Genomic DNA, 18,263 nt, shown 5'->3' on the forward strand with positions numbered 1-18,263 from the left:
ATTTGGACAACTGATTACAAAAATTTCCACAACTAACAAGTCTTCAAGGAAAAAATTATCCTTTTCATGGGAAAGTCTTCATGGAAAAAAAATTTCATAGCTGTGTTTTGGTCAAAAATACTTGGACAGACACGGCTGAAGAATTTTTAATATAATTTAACACCAGAAATTGAGTACAGTTTGAAATTGAGTTAAAATTGGTAAGACAATTTGGACAACTGATTACAAAAATTTCCACAACTAACAAGTCTTCAAGGAAAAAATTATCCTTTTCATGTGGGAAAGTCTTCATGGAAAAAATTATCCTTTTCATGTGGGAAAGTCCTTTTCATATGGGAAAGTCTTCATGGAAAAAATATCATTTCCACATCGTGGGGACCTTTTCATAAAAAATTATCCTTCGAATACCTCAAATTTATTTAAAAGAACAATCTCTTTTCAATATATATATATTAAATGTTCTATGTAAGAGTTTGCCAAATAACTAAATGAGTAAGAAAAATATTTTCTATATATATACTTGGCAATTAAAGAGGTGAAGGTGAAGGTGTTCTTGGAACTCCATGGAGGGCTTGTGGGATAGGAGCTGGATATGGGCTTTGATGATTTTGATTCAAATCCATGGATATAAGTGTTGTCTTGAAAAGGAGAGGATGGGTCTCTTGGAATTCAAGCGGTTCCTGAGATCAAATAATGAAGACGCAGATCGGCTTCTTCCTTCATGGGTTAATGATGAGGAGAGTGACTGCTGTTATTGGGAGCGAGTCGTCTGCAACTCTACAACCGGCACTGTAACCCAGCTCTCCCTCAACAACATACGGCAAATCGAATTTTATCATCGAGTTTATGGTCTGGCGCCGCCGAAGAAAACATGGTTTTTAAATGTTTCATTGTTCCATCCATTTGAAGAATTGGTGAGCCTGGACCTATCTGAAAATTGGTTTGCTGACTCCCTTGAGGATCAAGGTATATTTTTTCTCTCTCCTTCTTTTAGAGTTTTGTAATGATCATGATTTAGCATTTAAGAACTATTCGAATTCTTCCTATTCATTCCAACATTTATTTATCTTTAAAATCCTTCTTGATGTTGATTTTCATGGTTTTTTAAACTGAAAGGACCCACGGGTTCTTGTTTTTTCTTTTTTTTGAAAAAAAAAATACATACTTTTAAAAATTATTTTTTTGAAAATGATAATCGAAAAATATTTTACAATCTACAATAATTGAAAACATAACTTTAATTTAAGTATTAAATTTTTAAGTTATTTTTTGTAAAAAACAACTTTCATTTTTTAAGATTAAACTTAAATTTAAGTTATCGCTTCAAAAGATAACTTTTCAACAAAAATTCTGATACCGTAAAAAAACAACTTTTGATTTAAGTTTATTGCTTCAAAAGATAACTTTTGAGCTATACCTCGAAAAATATTATAAATTTAAAAATTATGATATTGTAAAAATACAATTTCTCCCCACATGATTTCTTTGATTATACTCTTATTGTAGGCTTTGAAAAGTTGAAGGGTTTGAAGAAGTTGGAGATGTTAAATATTGGTCAGAATTATTTCAACAACAGCATTTTTCCATCTGTGGGTGCTCTCACATCTCTTAGAGTTTTGATTCTTAGAGAAACCAAATTGGAAGGATCTTATCTTGACAGAGGTATGTTCAATTCAATTTTCATAAAAGATGCATTATGAATATTAGCTAGTGAGGCATATATCTTTCCTTGGTTTTCATTAAACTAATCTTTATTTTCTCTTTTCTTGGTATCTTTCTCTTTAATATCCACTTCTTAAATTATCTTCCATGTCCTACATTTAGTTACATAAAAAGAGCAAAAGAGAAAAATGTCAAAGGGTGTAATGTTTTCTTTTCTTGGTGTCTCCATTTTGTTCTTGGAAATCATGTAGTTTTGATAAATTAACTTAATGACTTAGTAATTTAATTTAATTTATTAAATAGATTAAACATATTAAATGAAATAATTTAATATCATATATAGTTTAAATTTTAAAATAATTTTTAACTATTAAGTTAAAATGATTAACTTATTCTCAACCTTAAATATCTTTTGTCTTATTTACCCATATATCTTTTGTCTTATTTACCCATATCCAGTGAGAGTTTATTTTACAATCATGACTTTACATCCTTGACTTGTAGTTATTTTATATATCTACAATAGTTTTAATACAAATATTTAATAAACAAATTCATTCTTTAAGATTAATATTAATTAAAATTAATGATGATAAATATTGATTAAAATCAATAAAGGTAAATATACCAATTTGATAATATAGAAAAAAAATTAAGTTACTTTTATTTTAAAAAAAAGGCTTAAATTAAAAATCAAACAATAAGTTTTAAATCAACTAATTAAACTTAAAGTTAACTTTAGGTATTAAGTAGTAAGTAATAAGTTTTATTGAACACTCTCTTAATATTTGGAATATATATATATATATATATATATATATATATATATATATTAACAAGGGTTGTTTGATTAAAAAAGATAAAACAATCACATATTCGATTGTTTGTTTTTATTGTTTTAAGACTTAAGACATTTTTAAAGGCTTTTATTTTTTAACTAATCACATTTTTTAAAGATTTTAGACACAAATTGATCTTAAAGAAAAATATGCAGTCCAATCAAGATTTTATTAATTTCAAGAATGGGGTAAAATCTCTAGTTATTCTTTTGATTCTTTTGATAAGAAATTTTACTTGGGCCTTGACTCAATTTAGACCTTGGCATGTCTTGGTCGAGACTTGGGCTTTGGCGTATCTTTAACTTAGGTTTGGACTTTAGCAGGTCTTAGGTCAAGCCTAAACATTGGCTTGCCTTCAATATAGGCTTGGACTTTGACGTATCTTAAGCTAAGCTTGAACTTTGACTTGTCATCAACATGGGCTTAGACTTTGGTGTGTCTTAGTTTGGGCATGAACTTTGGCTTATCTTGACTCAAGCTTGAACCTTGGTGTGTCTTAGGTCAAACTTAAGACTTTGGTGCTACTCACTTTCACTGGTCGGCATAAATGCTTGATCTTAGATTAAAGACACCTCAAATTTGTTCTTTAGATCTTTGAAGGCTTAATCTTAAGATTTATGAAGTCTTGATCTTCGAATCTTCAAATCTTAAAGGCTTTGAAGAATTCCTTGAATTCTTGAGGGAGTGTGGAAGTCTTCTCTTCTCTATCCATGTGATTTTGAAAGCTAAGGATATAGAGGTTAAGAGGGACATGTTTAGATAGTTTTCCTTATACTTTATAGATATATATTATTCCTTAATTAAGTTTGACATTTGAAGATATTTTAAGATATATTTAGATAAACTTAACCCTTGAAAAATTATTCTTTAATTTAAAATTAATTTTAGGAAACTTGGCAAAGCATATTTGGAAATTTTATAATTTATTTTTTAATAAGAATTTATACTTACTTTTTCATTTATCAAATTCGCTATTTTTATTTATTTTGATAAGTATATTTTACTTACCAAAATTTTTATTTCGATCTTTATTTAATTTGAACACAACTTGTCCTCCTTTCATGTGGGCCATGTGACATGTGTCACAATTTGATTTGATAGAATTATTGCCAAGTGATGATTTTTATTTTGTTACACTTATTTTTTATTGTATATTAGTTTGTGACATGTGACAATTAATAAGTGATTAAATTTTTTTACCAATCTACAAATGCTCCCTTCAAAGTTGTTCATGGGTATAACTTCCATGTAAAGAGTGAACAAATTTTTAAAAAAACTTTATTAATGGAGTTCATTAACATAATTTGAGTGGTATTAGAACTCATCTAGTTTGAAATATTGACAAAATTTGAAATATTTTCCAAATTGCTTATGTACCCAAAAAAGATCAAGTCATAACATAGTTGAAATAAATTTTTCTCTTTTTTTTTTCACTTTTTTATGCTTTTTACTTTAACTTTTATCAAGCCTTTTCTCTATTCATCTTGTGAGCATGTCCTAACTTTTGCCTATGTTTCCTTTCAAGTTTTTAACTTAACAAATATTATTTTTCTTTTGTGACATACATAGTCTAAGCTCTTGAAAGTCAAAAGATGATTTATCCTAAGTATTTTAAAGAACAAAAGAAAATCCGTTGAATGTGTTTTGATATTAAGCCTTGAAGGTGGATGAATGATAATTTTGTATTGTATTTGATATTCTTTCATAAGATTGATGAAGAATTATGTGTGTCAAACATAGACTTGATTTCTATGCAAGGGGGGGAAACACATGTTCTTAGAACAAATTTTAATTGAGATTCAATGATGACTTGGTGGTTGGTATCCCAAGCTCTAATAAGGTGCATGCACCTAAGATCTTACGCAAAAGAATTAACAGTTATTAAAATTTTATAAGGTGTTTACAGTAATATACCTAGATTTGAATGTTCTTAAAACATCCAAATCAAAGAAGCTTTCTCAAATACCAAGCTAATCTTCCACCCAATAGCTCTTTTATATCATGACATGAGAAGTGTGGTCTACTCTTGCTAGAAGGTATGGTAGTGGCTAAGGTTTCTCTCCAATGAATGGAAGAACAAAGATTATATAACCATAAACCTAAAAGGGTTTATATAGACAGATAACTAGGCTTAAGTGATTAGAACCCGTTTAATGGGCTTATGCCACTTAATTTATAGCCCTAATGGATCCTATTTAATTAATTAAATAGCCTAAGTAGAGACCATAAATCACTTAACTATAGACACTTATACAACTTTATGCTTATGCAAAATCACTTACGTGGTTATGCTTATGCACACTCATAATTAAATATATATATTTCCCTTAATCCATGTGCTAATGTGAGCTCAAACGGGGACAATTAGGACCCAAAGGAAAACACTGACTTCCTTGGATTCAAAATTTTGAAGTTGACTTGACACTCCATTAAAGAGTGTCCATTGTGCTCTAGTATTCTATGACATTAAATTAATTATTAGTTAATTAATTTCTTGGGTATGTGACCTACTATCAATTGCATGTAGATTCCCCATAAAGTGATGTCTATAATCTAACAAGGTAGTAGTTATCAACCTCTTAAGATTAACTCTTAATTTTTAAGTCTTAGATCCACCTATATCATGATCAATTGACATGTTCTTATTCATAAATAAAATGTCAAAATTCTACCAAAGGAATTACTAAGGTCATAGATTTCAGATTTTAAATCCTTAGAATCACCCAAGAAGATATAATATCTCAAATCCATGAGATATCATAGTGTCTTTATTAAGAATATTTGTTCTCACCCGCCTAAACTATCAATTGTCTGATCTATAGGGAATATATGATTACTCCTAGACCTTGCTCATAGCTCAAAGTCATTGATGACTTCAGCATTTATGCAATATTCTTTTAAGGTTGAAAGTCTATCCAACATTCTAGATTGGAGCACTCATGACTACCTGATAGTCATTTAGTAACAACCCTTCATAGGTCCTATCCAATGTGTAATCATATACACTAATACACTCATTATAGGAAACTCATCTTGATAACCAACAAAAGGTCATCCCACCCATTATGAGGCAATGCACTATAGCTTCTAATAGATAACCTATGTCCATGAACTAGTTGTGAACAAACTCATCAACTTGTAAGGAACTCAAGACTTGAATATTCCGTATAACTCCTTATGCACTCAACTCGTTAAATGAGAACTGATACTCACCTTTTCACTTATCAAATTCACCATTTTTATTTATTTTGATTATTATATTTTAATTATAACTTAGTTTTTTATTTAATTTGAAGACAACTTATCTTCCTTTTGTGTGGAGTCATGTGACAAGCGTCACAATTTGGTTTTAATAGAATTATTATCAATTGATTTTTATTTTGATACACTTATTGTTTTCTTCTACATTTTTTATGATGCATGATGATTAATAAGTAGTTAAAAAATTTTACCACTCTATAAAGACGATTTTTTTCTTAATGGAAAAGGTTTTTTTTTTTTTTACCTTTTTTATATTAAGGAAAAAGTCACTTTTCATTTACCTTTTGTTAACCTTTGGCTTTGTTATAACATTCAAATTCAATTTCTCATACAAAATAAAATTAAATTCATTTTTTACCATTTTAATAATTATAATTTTAAAAACAAATTAAACTACCTTAATTTTGTGCCATTTGAATGAGAAATGCACTTACTACAAATTAGTAAAGTTTTCATCAAGAAAAAAAGAAATCAAATATGACTAAAATATAATTTGCTTTTGTCTTTTTTTTTTCTCAAAAAACATTGAAACAATTTTTTTGCTAAGTTGTTTCTGGAAAAAGGAAATTGATAACATATAAATCACTTAGCTTGGATAAGAGATTAATATAGGCAAAAGCTAAACCAAAATTCTATCACTTGTAGATTTTTTTTGTCTTATAATTTATCCAATTCTCAACAAAATTAAATTTTTGTAATTCTATAAATTCTTCATTAAAAAAATAAAAATAGACAATACTAAAAATAAAATAAAAATTCAATTTAAATTATAAAATAATTTACCATGCAATTTTAATATTTCATTATTTTTATTTTATAAAAAAAATAATAACAGCAATTCCATTGATTTTTTTTAATTCAAAATTCAAAACATAATTCACACTCTACTAAAATCAACAATTGTAGTTAATTTTAAAAAATAAAAAATTAGGATTTGATACTCTTTCTCAAATTAAAATCCAAAAATTAATGAATTAATTCTAACAATTAACATGTATTTCAATTACAAATCCATAAATCTAAAGACACACCATATAAAACACAAGTGTTAGCTTGACAAGTTTCTAACAATTTTTTAGCAATCTGGATTATTAGAAATCCTAGTTATTCTCCAATTACCAATATTCTTCTAATTATATAATTGATCATTTTTAAATTTTTATTATAGAATAAATTATGATATTTTGGGATATTTAGAAATATGTTAAATTACTATTTTTTTCAAATTAAAACAAAAATATATATGAATTTATTTTACAGATATTTTAATATGTAAAGACAAATAGATTTAACACATGTAGTATTTAAACATTAATAAACAAACACTTTAACACTTAACAGTATTCATATACTAATAAAAAATAATTATATTTAGTTGAAATTAGCTATATGTAAAAAATAATTATATTTAGTTGAATATGACTTAAATTTAAGTCAAATTCAAGTCTTTTCAGATTTTGTTGAAAAAAAAAACCTTAAGTTCATATTTTAATCAAGCAAATACCTTTTTTTTTCTTGGTATGTTAGCGTAACTTTCTAAAAAATACTATGAACATTTCCTAACAATGGCTTTTAAGACCCATCTTGGCCAAAAGAGGATGAAGAAAGCATATATGACCCATCACTTCTTTTAGATCTTTTCTTAACTATAAAATTGATGATCAGTCCTAAACAAAAGAGTAGAAAAAGCATGCATGATCTCTTTCTTTTACTAATATCTTTTTTTTTTAACTATATAATTGATTATCTATAATTAAATCAATTTCTTTTTATTAACATTATATTTATCATGTTTTCTAGTTTATGAAAATTTCAACCATTATGCCTCTAACATGAAACTAAGTAGTTATGTTATTTAAGATACATTCTCAGTAGGACTCACTGATATATTGTGGCACTGCTTATATCTCTTTTGTTGAGTTCTTCTCCTAAAGTTTTGTATTTTTTATTTTTTATTTTTTATTTTTTATTTTTTATTTTTTATTTTTTATTGTTTTATTTTTGTCTTTGTTGCAGATTTAGCTAATTTAACTAACTTGGAAGTGTTAGATCTTGGCCAATCAGGATCTATGAAAATGAAAGGTATGTTATAAAAATTTGATTATGAGCCTCTTACTAGTTGTGATCCATTTCATTTGTTGATTCTAGGCTTTGCCACTTTGAAGTTATTTCTTGAGCCATCATTTTGTGATGTTCTTGTAGCCCATGCCAATTTTGTGATTCGGATCCATTATTGGCTTCAACATTACTTACTATCCTAAGATTTAGAAAACCAAGTGGTTGCTAATGAAGGGAGGCTAAAGTACTTTTTCTTTTTGTAGCATTTGATATGACATCATCATTCCTAGGCTAATCATCCCCATAGTTTACAACACCCCATCCTTATGCTTATTGGACCCAAGATTTTACCCATCTCATGAAAACACCAATTAGATAATGAAGGTTAAACCTATTTTTATGGTGTTTAACATCATATCATTATAAGGCTTGGCACACCTATCATGGAGCTTACAAAAAACATACCATATAAGGGCTTGCAACACATCTATCCTCAAATTTTACCTCACTAGGGTTTACAACAAGATTTAACCACCTTAGGGCTTACACACCCATCCTATGGATGTTTCTCAACCTATCATTTCCAAGAGGGTGACATCAAATACCTAACACTTGTGAACCTTTTCTACACAAAATGAAAATCAATTTCAATATACTTAGTTTGTGCATAAAAAAAAATGAATTAAATTGATAGGTTACATTCAAATTGTCACACCTCAAAACCAAATCATATTGTTGTGAGATGTAGAGTTCACTTAGCGACAAACACAGATTAAGGCTCTTTGAAACATATTTAAATTACACAACTTCCTTTATCTTTTTAGAGGTTCCTTATGAAATGAAATTAGGTCATGTAAAAAGACAACGCACACCATTGGAATGTATTAGAAAAGTCTATACATAAATGATTGCTTTCCAAATGGATTTAGAAAGTGGCATATATTGATACCACTACTAAGCCTTATAAGCTTGTGGAGGGATAAGTCAAAGCCCACATGTGCACATTAAGCCCAAGATTACAAAATGAGTATTTTTTTTTAGTTTCTTTTTTTTTTTCTTTGACCCTTTCAACAAAGTTAAAAGGATTTTATTTTAGATCCTCTATTTATTGCCATATTTAGTGTCTGAATCAAGCCTTGATTTTTTAGATTTTGATTGCAAAATTATGGCATTAAAGCAGCATAAGCTTCATATTATCAGTCTAAAAGTATGTAGAGATAAAGTTTATATATATATATATATATATATAGATATATATATATATATATATATATATATATATATATATATATATATATTATTTTTAGATCCATAAAGATTAAAGCTTCAATCTCTTTCACCTAGATCTTATTAGATTAGTACATCTTGATTGTGTGGGTAATCAAATCTTGAGCAAGGTGGGAGAGGAAAAGAATGGGTTTGTAGCTACTAGGGTTTCAAGTCTTTTCCAATATAGCATAATAATGCTTTATATAGACCTTAGGGGTTATTGTGAAATAACCATGTTACCCTTAATGAGCCTAGTCTTAGCTTTAGTCCATATGATGCTCCCAAGACCACTTGGTCAAACTTAGTCTTCCAATGAACACACATGAATAATAGCTAGCTTGAGTAGAGACCACTATGACCCATAAAATGATTCAATCCCATGGACTTAGTAAGACATTATTTAATAATTAATCTCCACTCGCTATAGAAGGTTAATTGCATTCCAACATTTTATGTAAATTACATGAAGAAATTAATTAATTAATAATATGTTGGATCCATGACCTACTATTTCATTCCATATGCTATCTATGAATTGATATCCATAATTTAGTGAGGATTTCCTATCAACCGATTAAATTGCATGTATCTTGATTCCATTGAATTACAAATTCATCTTTTCTATGATCATTTGATATTTCCTTATTTGTTAGGATAAAATATCAAGTTTCCAACTTAATGGAATTACCATGGTCATGGATTCAACTTGATATTTCACATTAGGATTACTCAAAGGGATATGATTATTTGTAATAAGATATTAATTATGGTATCTGTATTGAGCATTCATCTTACTATATGTTGAATAAATGATCATCTAAGATCACAAGAATATACTACCACTAGAAGGTCTCACTCTTTTGCAACTCAAATTGGTGATTAACCCATACATGAGCTTTATGATCTCTCATATTAGAGCATTTCCAATATAGCAGTAGCTAGGATATATGCATTTCTAATCAATGCAAACCTGACACGCATCACCATAAGTCTTGTTCAGTGTGCAACACATGCATATTAGCAAATTTACCTTACAGACTCAATTTAATGACCAAGACAAGTCATTTTACTAATTAGGGAGGTAATATAACATAGCCACTACTAAGTTGCGCAAACTCATGAACTACTACAAACATACTTATCAAGCCATAAGAGTCCTATGTTTATGCTCTTTATGTATCCACGTATACCCAAACTATGATAATTGAAATGAATACTCGTAATGAATGAAAGAAGATGAATAAAAAGGTAATTTATTACCATTAAAGATTTATCTAATAGTCTTAAGGGTGAAAAAGTTAGGCCCAATGCTATTTTTGACATAGAATGAAAGAATATGAACAAATTAAAAAAGCAATTGCTTGCATTAAGCAATGGATTGTTATAGCCTTAGGTCATCAAGTAGAAAATGAAACAAATGCCTATAATCTTTGGAAAAAGTTGGAGTCAGTGTTTGAAAAAAAAAATTGTTGAGAATAAAATGTTCTTGTAGAAGAAGTTAGTGAACATGAAGTTAAAGGAAGGAACTCTAAAATAGATCGCTTAGATGCTTTTTCGAGTATTGTAAATCAATTGGTTGATATGAAAATAGTGATAGATGATGAGATGCAAGCCTCTTTATTTCAATGTTCACTGCTAAATAATTAGCTAACTTTTGTTGTACATGACTATCAGTAACTTTATTTTGAATAGTGCATTGTTTATGGAACTTCTAAAGGGAAATTTATATAAAGAAAATACAAGAAGGAAGACTTTTGACAGAAAATACAAAAGGTATCATCATAGAAAGAAGAGGAAAAAGTAATAATAGAATAAAGAAAGGTCATGACAAGTCTAAGGGAAGGTCTTAATCCAAAGATAAAATTAAATCTTTTCATTATGATAAACAATGGCATAAAAAAAATCCATATTTAGAAAAGGAAATTGAATAAGCTGAATAAGAAAAATGAATATGATAAGAGTACCACAACCGTTGTATGTAAGTGTGATGAAGTTTTAGTACTCTTAGATGAGTATTTGCATATAGATGATCAAGGAGTTGAGTGACTTGTAGACAATGTAGCCTCCTACCATGCTATTCACTTAGAGTTTTTTTCTTTATTTACTACAAAGTTGGAGACTTTAACATAATTAAGATGAAAAATTCTATTCACTCTAAGATTATAGAAATATGTGATGTTTACTTTAAAACCAATGTGGGATGTAAGTTGACTTTGAAAGATATAAGGCATGTTCCATATTTATACCTTAATATGATGTTTGATATTTGCTTTGGAAAAGTAGGATTAAGAAAGACACTTTGGCAAAGGCAATGGAAGCTCACTAAGGCCTCATTGGTTGTTAAAAAATAATAATCATGTTTCACTTTGTACAAGACCCAAAGAAAAGTATACAATAATGAGTTATATGCTGCAAAAGGTGCTTCCTTGGAGTTATGCCATAAAAGTTTGAGGCATATGAGTGAGAAAGGATTTCAAGTTTTAGTAAGGAAGTCCTTAGTCCCTTAACTAAAAAGGAATCATTTTCTTCTTATGGTCATTATTTAACTAGAAAACAATATAGAGTTTCTTTCGGCAATAGCTCTAAGAAGAAGTTAGAGAAGTTAAACTTCATATGCTCTGATATTTGTGGCTCATAGATATGGAAACTCTTAAAGGTAAAGGTATAGATTTGTCTACTCAGGTCAAATGATCAAGTTTTCAATATTTTCTACAATTTCATGTCATGGTTGAGAGACATACTGAGAAGAAATTGAAGTACTCAAGTTTGATAATGAAGTTGGTTACACCTTAAGGGAATTTAAAGCTTACTGCTCTAAGAACAGTATTAGGCATGAAAAAACAGTCATTGGTACTCCAAAACATAATGGGTTAGCTAAAAGGATGAATCACACCATCATTAAGAAGGTCAAGTGTATTATAAAGACTACAAAGTTACCTGAGTTGTTTTGAGGTGAAGCTACTAAAACTACATACCACCTATTAAACATATCCCCATTAGTAGCATTGAGCTTTGAGGTTCGAGAAGGCATGGATAGGAAAATATGTTTCCTATTCTCACTTGAGAGTCTTCATGTGTACAAGTTTTATGCATGTTCCCAAATAATAGAGATCTAAACTTGATGATAAGGTAGTCCCACATCTCTTTTTTGGTTATGGTGATAAAGAATTTGGATTCAGATTATGGGATCCAATCAAAAAAAATTGGTGAGAAGCAAGGATGTGGTCTTCCAATTGAATCAAACCTTAAAAGATTTTAACAAAGCTAAAAAGTCTAAAATTACAAGTGATGCTTTCATTAAATTTGTTACTTGTTCCTACCTCATCATAAAAGCCTAAAAATAAGGAACATGAAGTTGATGAGTTAGTAAGAGATGATGGTATAAGAGACACATCTGCATAAGAGCTAGTTGAGCAGGTAAAGCAAACCGAGCAATCACCTCTTCAAAAGAATTTGCTACCTTAGGCTATGAGGTTTATTAGAGATCACTGTCCTTCTATCAAATATCACTCCTTTGAGTACATGTTAGTTATTGTTGAGGCAGAGCCACAAAGTTCTCCAAAAGTCGGGTCTCATGAGGATAGTGGTAACTTGTTGAGAGCTATGCATGATAAGATGGATTCCTTCTAGAAAAATGAAACCTATGAGTTGGTAGAACTTCTTAAAGGAATAAAAGAATTAAAAAATAAATTTGTCTTCAAGTTGAAAAGGGAAAACATTGGAAAGCTAGTAAAATATAAAGTTGGTTGGTTTTTAAGGCCTTAAGCAAAAGAATGTGTGGTTTTTTTATGGAATTTTCTCCTCAATATTGAAGATGACTTCCATAATAATTGTTTTAAGGTTAGTATCTAGTTTGGATCTTAAGCTTGAAGAAATGAATTTAAGGAAAACTTTTCTTCATAGTGATTTAGAGAAAGAAATCTACATGGAACAACCGTAGGGTTTTGCAATAAAAAACAAAAAGCACTCGGTTTGAAAATTGAAGAAGATTTGTTATGGGTTGAAGCAAGCTCTAAGACAGTGGTGTAAGAAGTTTGACTCATTCATGATAAGCCATGACTCTCTAAGAACAAAAACATATCCTTGTATCTAATTTAAGAAAATTCTGGGTGATAGTTTCATGATGTTATTATTATATGTTGATAACATTCTTATTAGTAGGCAAGATCCTAAATTGATTCGCAAGTTGAAGGAGTTATCAAGTGTTTTGTACATAAAGATTTGGGGGACACTAGATAGATCTTGGGGGTGCAAATGACATGTGACCTGAATTCCAAGAAGTTATGGTTGTCTTTGTAAAAATATATTGAGAAGTTATTTGAAAGGTTTAAAATGAAATAAGCTAAGAAAGTTAGCTCTCTTCTTAGTGGTCATTTCAAGCTTAGCAAGAAATGTTATCCTACTTCTAATGAAAATAAAAAGAAGATGGAAAGTATTTCTTACAACTGGGAGTTTAATGTATGTCATGGTATGCATAAGGTCAAATATAGCTCAAACAGTTGGAGTTGTGAGTAGGTTCTTGTTTAGCCCATAAATGTGCATTGGAAAATAGTAAAGTGCATCTTGAAGTACTTAAGAGGTGGCATAAGTATGTGGTTATGTTTTAGGGAATCTCAGACGGTCTTCGAAGGGTTTAAAAAGGCATATATAGCTGGTGAAATCAATACCATGAGATCTACATTTGGGTGTGTTTAATCACTTTTACATGGGGAGTTGTGTTGTGGTAGTCCAAATTGAAAAACTATGTTGCTTTATGCACAATAAAATTCAAATATATAGTTTCCAAAAAAACAAAGAAGGAAATATTATAGTTAAAGCGTTTTCTTTAAGAACTAAATTTAAAGTAAGATGAGTATGTGGTTTATTATGATAGCCAAAGTACCATGGATATAAAAAAGAGTACCATGCATCATTCTCAAACCAAGCATATTGATGTGAGACATCTCCATTAAGTACCTATAACCGCTATGGTTTATAGTCAATAGTTCTTAACTAACCCTTTCTCGTCGAGCTTTATAAAGCTTTAATAGAGAATAAGAGTAAGAAAGATCCTTGCTTCATTATAAATTGACCCTAAACCTATCATTGGTTAAGGGATATAGTTGAAGAAAATGTAGCTAAGTTGAAAAAGATTCACACTAACAAGAATGCCTCATGCATATTAACAAAGGTTGTTCTCAAGCAAAAGCTTCAATTCTGCAACTTGTATGGTGACTTAAATTCCATATGATGGAGTTATAAATCGGGATACCTACCTCATGTGTTAGAGGAGAAGATTATTTGGGTGGGTTTATCTAACCCATGAAGAGTTTCTTAAGCCTATATATTGAGCAATTGTTTTTTGTTCTTTCTAGGTCCAAATATAAGTAGCATATGGGTTTTCTTTTGGGGATGCCAAAAATCTAAAAATGGTATATTGTGAAAGAGAAAAAATGAAACGAAAATAATGATTTTTTTTCTAGACACTTGTTTAAGGCTCAAGAATGAATGTGAAGTCCTTTCATCAACCTTTTGGAAAAGATCATTTGGTATAGTCTTTTACTCTCTTCCCATTCTTTGTGTTTCTAAGATGATGGATTCCCACATCAAGCACTAATATGTGTTTTAACTAGTTATCTAGGTAAAAAAGTACTTAGTAAGTATTTGTATTCTTTTTTTATTGAAGTAGAAGAAATTTTCCCCATGCCTTTTTATCTCCTTTAGGAGGGTTTTCCACATCATATTTGGTGTCTTTTTACTTAGATATTTAGTTTTACTATTTTCTGGCATATGATTTAATTAGAAAATAAATGACAACTAATTATTAAATTGTACAAGTACAGCTAATTTTTGTCATCAGAACCTCCAACTTTCAAACCAAAACAATTTCATCCTTTGAAATTCAAAACAAACACAAAGGCCAACATAGCATCTAGGTCATCTTCACAAAGATTTATTAACCGATTATTGATAATAATCAAATGAATTTACAAAGAGAATATCCTATACAAAATAATCAAAGAATGTAAGAATCATATTTTGAGGTGATCAATTGTGAAACTGATTATGAAAAAAAGATATTATACACTGATCTACCCTACCTAACCATTAGAATTCAAAGAAATCTTGTCACAATACAATTACATCATTTTCCAACACTTAGATAGGATTTCCTATTTACTAGCTTTATATTTGAGATTATCTTTTAGAAAATTGATTACTCTAACATTACAATGATCAGATTCATTCCTGTCTTGATTTATTAAACCTCTCCTTTTATAGAAAACATTAGATGAATACACTCTATATATCAAATGAATTCTTTAATCAGGAGGAGATCTAGTTTTACAACCAAACATCGGAAAAACTCAAAATAAAAGAAACCAGAATTCTAAAATATTACAATTCAAAATATTATAGAGAAATGCACCTTCTCAATCTTTAATATTGTATTGCAAAAGTTTATCTGGATATTAACAAATTCCTGCACTCCAAGACAAGATTTGCAAAATAGATCTCATTCGTTAGCCAAGAAAATCTAAGAACTGTCCTAGAAAAATCTAATTTTCTATCCAAAAACTCTAATTAATGAAAAGAAAAGTACAAATCTCTTAGAACTAATTTTCTTCCTCAACAAAATGACAAGTTTTTTTGGGCACTTGATTAGTTTCTTGCCTAATCATAGCTTGACACATGTATAACATAGATCTTATGAAAATCTCACACTAAATCTCAATTTTGATCTCTGTTATTGTTAGCACAAACAAATTCGTTAAAAAGTGTAAAAATCAATACCCAAATGGATACCCCGTCTTCATCTTGTTCCAAAAGTAAATTTGAAACAACAAAATCAATACTCCTCGATAAGTAAAGATATTACTTCCTTGTATCGAAACTTATTTTGTATTTCGAAATGAATTTCCAAATCTTTCCTCTTAAAATCAATACCAAGAGATAGCAAGCCATACATTAATCTGCATATTGATATGAATGTCTCATAGCTACTTCCTTAATCTCCTACTTCCAGTGAGTTTGTAGGTTTGTTGAATTTGAATTCGATCACTAACGACAATACCTGATGATAGCTTTCTTTATTGTCAATTATCTAATGTCAAACTAATCATATTGAGGTATCAAAATCTATTTCAATTCCTTCATTTTATATAGTCTAGTGTGTCAAAATGCACATCAATAGTTTCCTCCTACATTATCGCCATGTATTGAAATGGTGATCCTTCTCTACATATCTTCTATTTAAGTGCTTACAATTGTTCCAATCTTACTATAGAAAAGATTCAATTATGCAAAAATTCTTATTAACTTTCGGTATTAGTTCCAAAATAGAGACTAAACACAATTATAGGTTAAAATTGTTGAACTATGTGCAAACACCCTCAATATATCATCAATTATGCCTCTAAAACTATTCATTTTACACTCATATCAATATCTTCCATTATTATCCTTTCTTGTTAGATTGTTATTATTGTGAAGGAATTTTGAACTAGTACAAGAGAAATACTTATTATGCTCTGTGTATTAGTTATTCTCATTAATTCCCACAAACCCTCAACAAAACTTATATCTTTAATATTTTTCTCTTGCAGATTCAAGTTCTGGAAATTTTCCAAAATTGGAAAAGCTACAAACGTTAATGCTTGATTCCAATGAACTCGAGAATCACAGCCTTCAATCTCTAGGAGCACTCACTTCCCTTAAGAATTTAAGTCTTGCAAGTAACCAACTTTCATAATGGTTTCCTTTGAATGGTAAAGTAGTTCCTAAAAGCTAATTTCTTTCCATTGTGTATTTTCTCCCTTACTAATCATATCCTTTGACAGAATTGGATACTTTGCAAAACTTGCAAATATTGGATCTAAGTGGGAATGAGTTCAATACAGCGGAAATGTTGAAAGGTAAAATCTACTCCTATGTTTGCACTCTTACTTTGTTTTTTTCAATAGTTCAATGAGCAAATTTAAGGTTTTTTTTCTTTTTTTTTTGGTTATGTTACAAGGAAAACTAATTTATGACAAAAGGAAATTTCATTATTAGAATTGATAATTAAATTGCTTGTCCTAATCCTTATACTTGTACTTAAGGTCGAAGAATTCTAGGAAAAAGTAGTCAACTCCTTAAAATGATTTTGATATCCTAGCATAAACTCTAACGAACATAAAAAACAACTATGTCTAGCTATAAGAAATCCTAATGTAAAACAAAATCTAAGGGTCTGTTTGGTAATTGTTTTTGAAAATAATTATGAAAAATAGTTTTTGAAAATTATTCTTTGATTTTTGTAGAACAAAAGTCTGTTTGGAAACCTAAAATATTTTTAATCTATCTTTAATATTTTATGTTTTAAAAATAATTTTTATATCTAGTGCTCTATTTTTAATCATTCTACATGTTTGCATAAATTTTTTTTTTTAAACAATCTTTAAAAAATAAGTGAAAACAACATAAAACAACTAAAATATGTTCTCTTAAAATACCTCATTTTATATTCTTAAGAACATAAAACAAAAAACAATTTTTAATTATCAAACGTGTTTTCTGTATTTTTTGTTCTAGAAAATAGAAAATTATTCTAAAAAACAATTCCCAAACAGACCCAAAATTACTAATTCTAAGAACAAAAATTTTCAAAATTTCATCTTCGGGATTTACTCCTTAATTTTGAAATATGCCCCATTCATTTCTAGGAACATTCATAACTTCTCTCACTTATTCAATTTATTTTTCTCATGTAACAATTTGGTAATTAGTCTAACTCTTGTTTGTTTATATTGATAAAAAGTTCTTTGTTTTGTGCAATGATCGATTTTCAAGATAATCATGAAAAAAAGAAAAATGAATTAAAAAAAAAAATCAGGTTGTTTGAGTAAGCATTAACTTTGAAACTAGAAAGATGTAGGCTATGTGCAAGTAAATTACTAATAGCTAGTTATTTCAATCTAGTAGTATGTAGAAAATTTTCTATCTCATAATTATTTTTTTATTTTAATTCTATTATTTAAAATGTAAAGATTTAATTAGAACATAATAATTATAATTAAAGTCCTAAAAAGTCTTGATTTAATTATAATTATTAAAGATTATTAAAGAGTTAATTAGAACATAATAAATATAAACTTTTTTTTCTCTTCTTTTTTCTTTGGCATTTTTTCTTCTGATGGTGAGATTTTTTGTGTT

General features: G+C 28.7%; 1 protein-coding gene across 1 annotated transcript in view; it reads left to right on the plus strand.

The window, feature by feature from the left end:
- Positions 1–489: 489 nt before the first annotated feature.
- The window catches only part of LOC100254297 (cuscuta receptor 1), a 35,320-nt gene continuing 17,546 nt past the window's right edge, over positions 490–18,263 (plus strand). Inside the window, exons 1-5 of the mRNA XM_010663954.3 lie at positions 490–966; positions 1,507–1,662; positions 7,779–7,844; positions 16,676–16,837; positions 16,910–16,984. Of these exons, the coding sequence (XP_010662256.1) occupies positions 16,975–16,984 (10 nt within the window). The 5' untranslated portion in view covers positions 490–966; positions 1,507–1,662; positions 7,779–7,844; positions 16,676–16,837; positions 16,910–16,974. The remainder of the gene's footprint in view (positions 967–1,506; positions 1,663–7,778; positions 7,845–16,675; positions 16,838–16,909; positions 16,985–18,263) is intronic.

The sequence above is a fragment of the Vitis vinifera genome, chromosome 16, assembly GCF_030704535.1.
Source record: "Vitis vinifera cultivar Pinot Noir 40024 chromosome 16, ASM3070453v1".
Lineage (NCBI taxonomy): Eukaryota > Viridiplantae > Streptophyta > Magnoliopsida > Vitales > Vitaceae > Vitis > Vitis vinifera.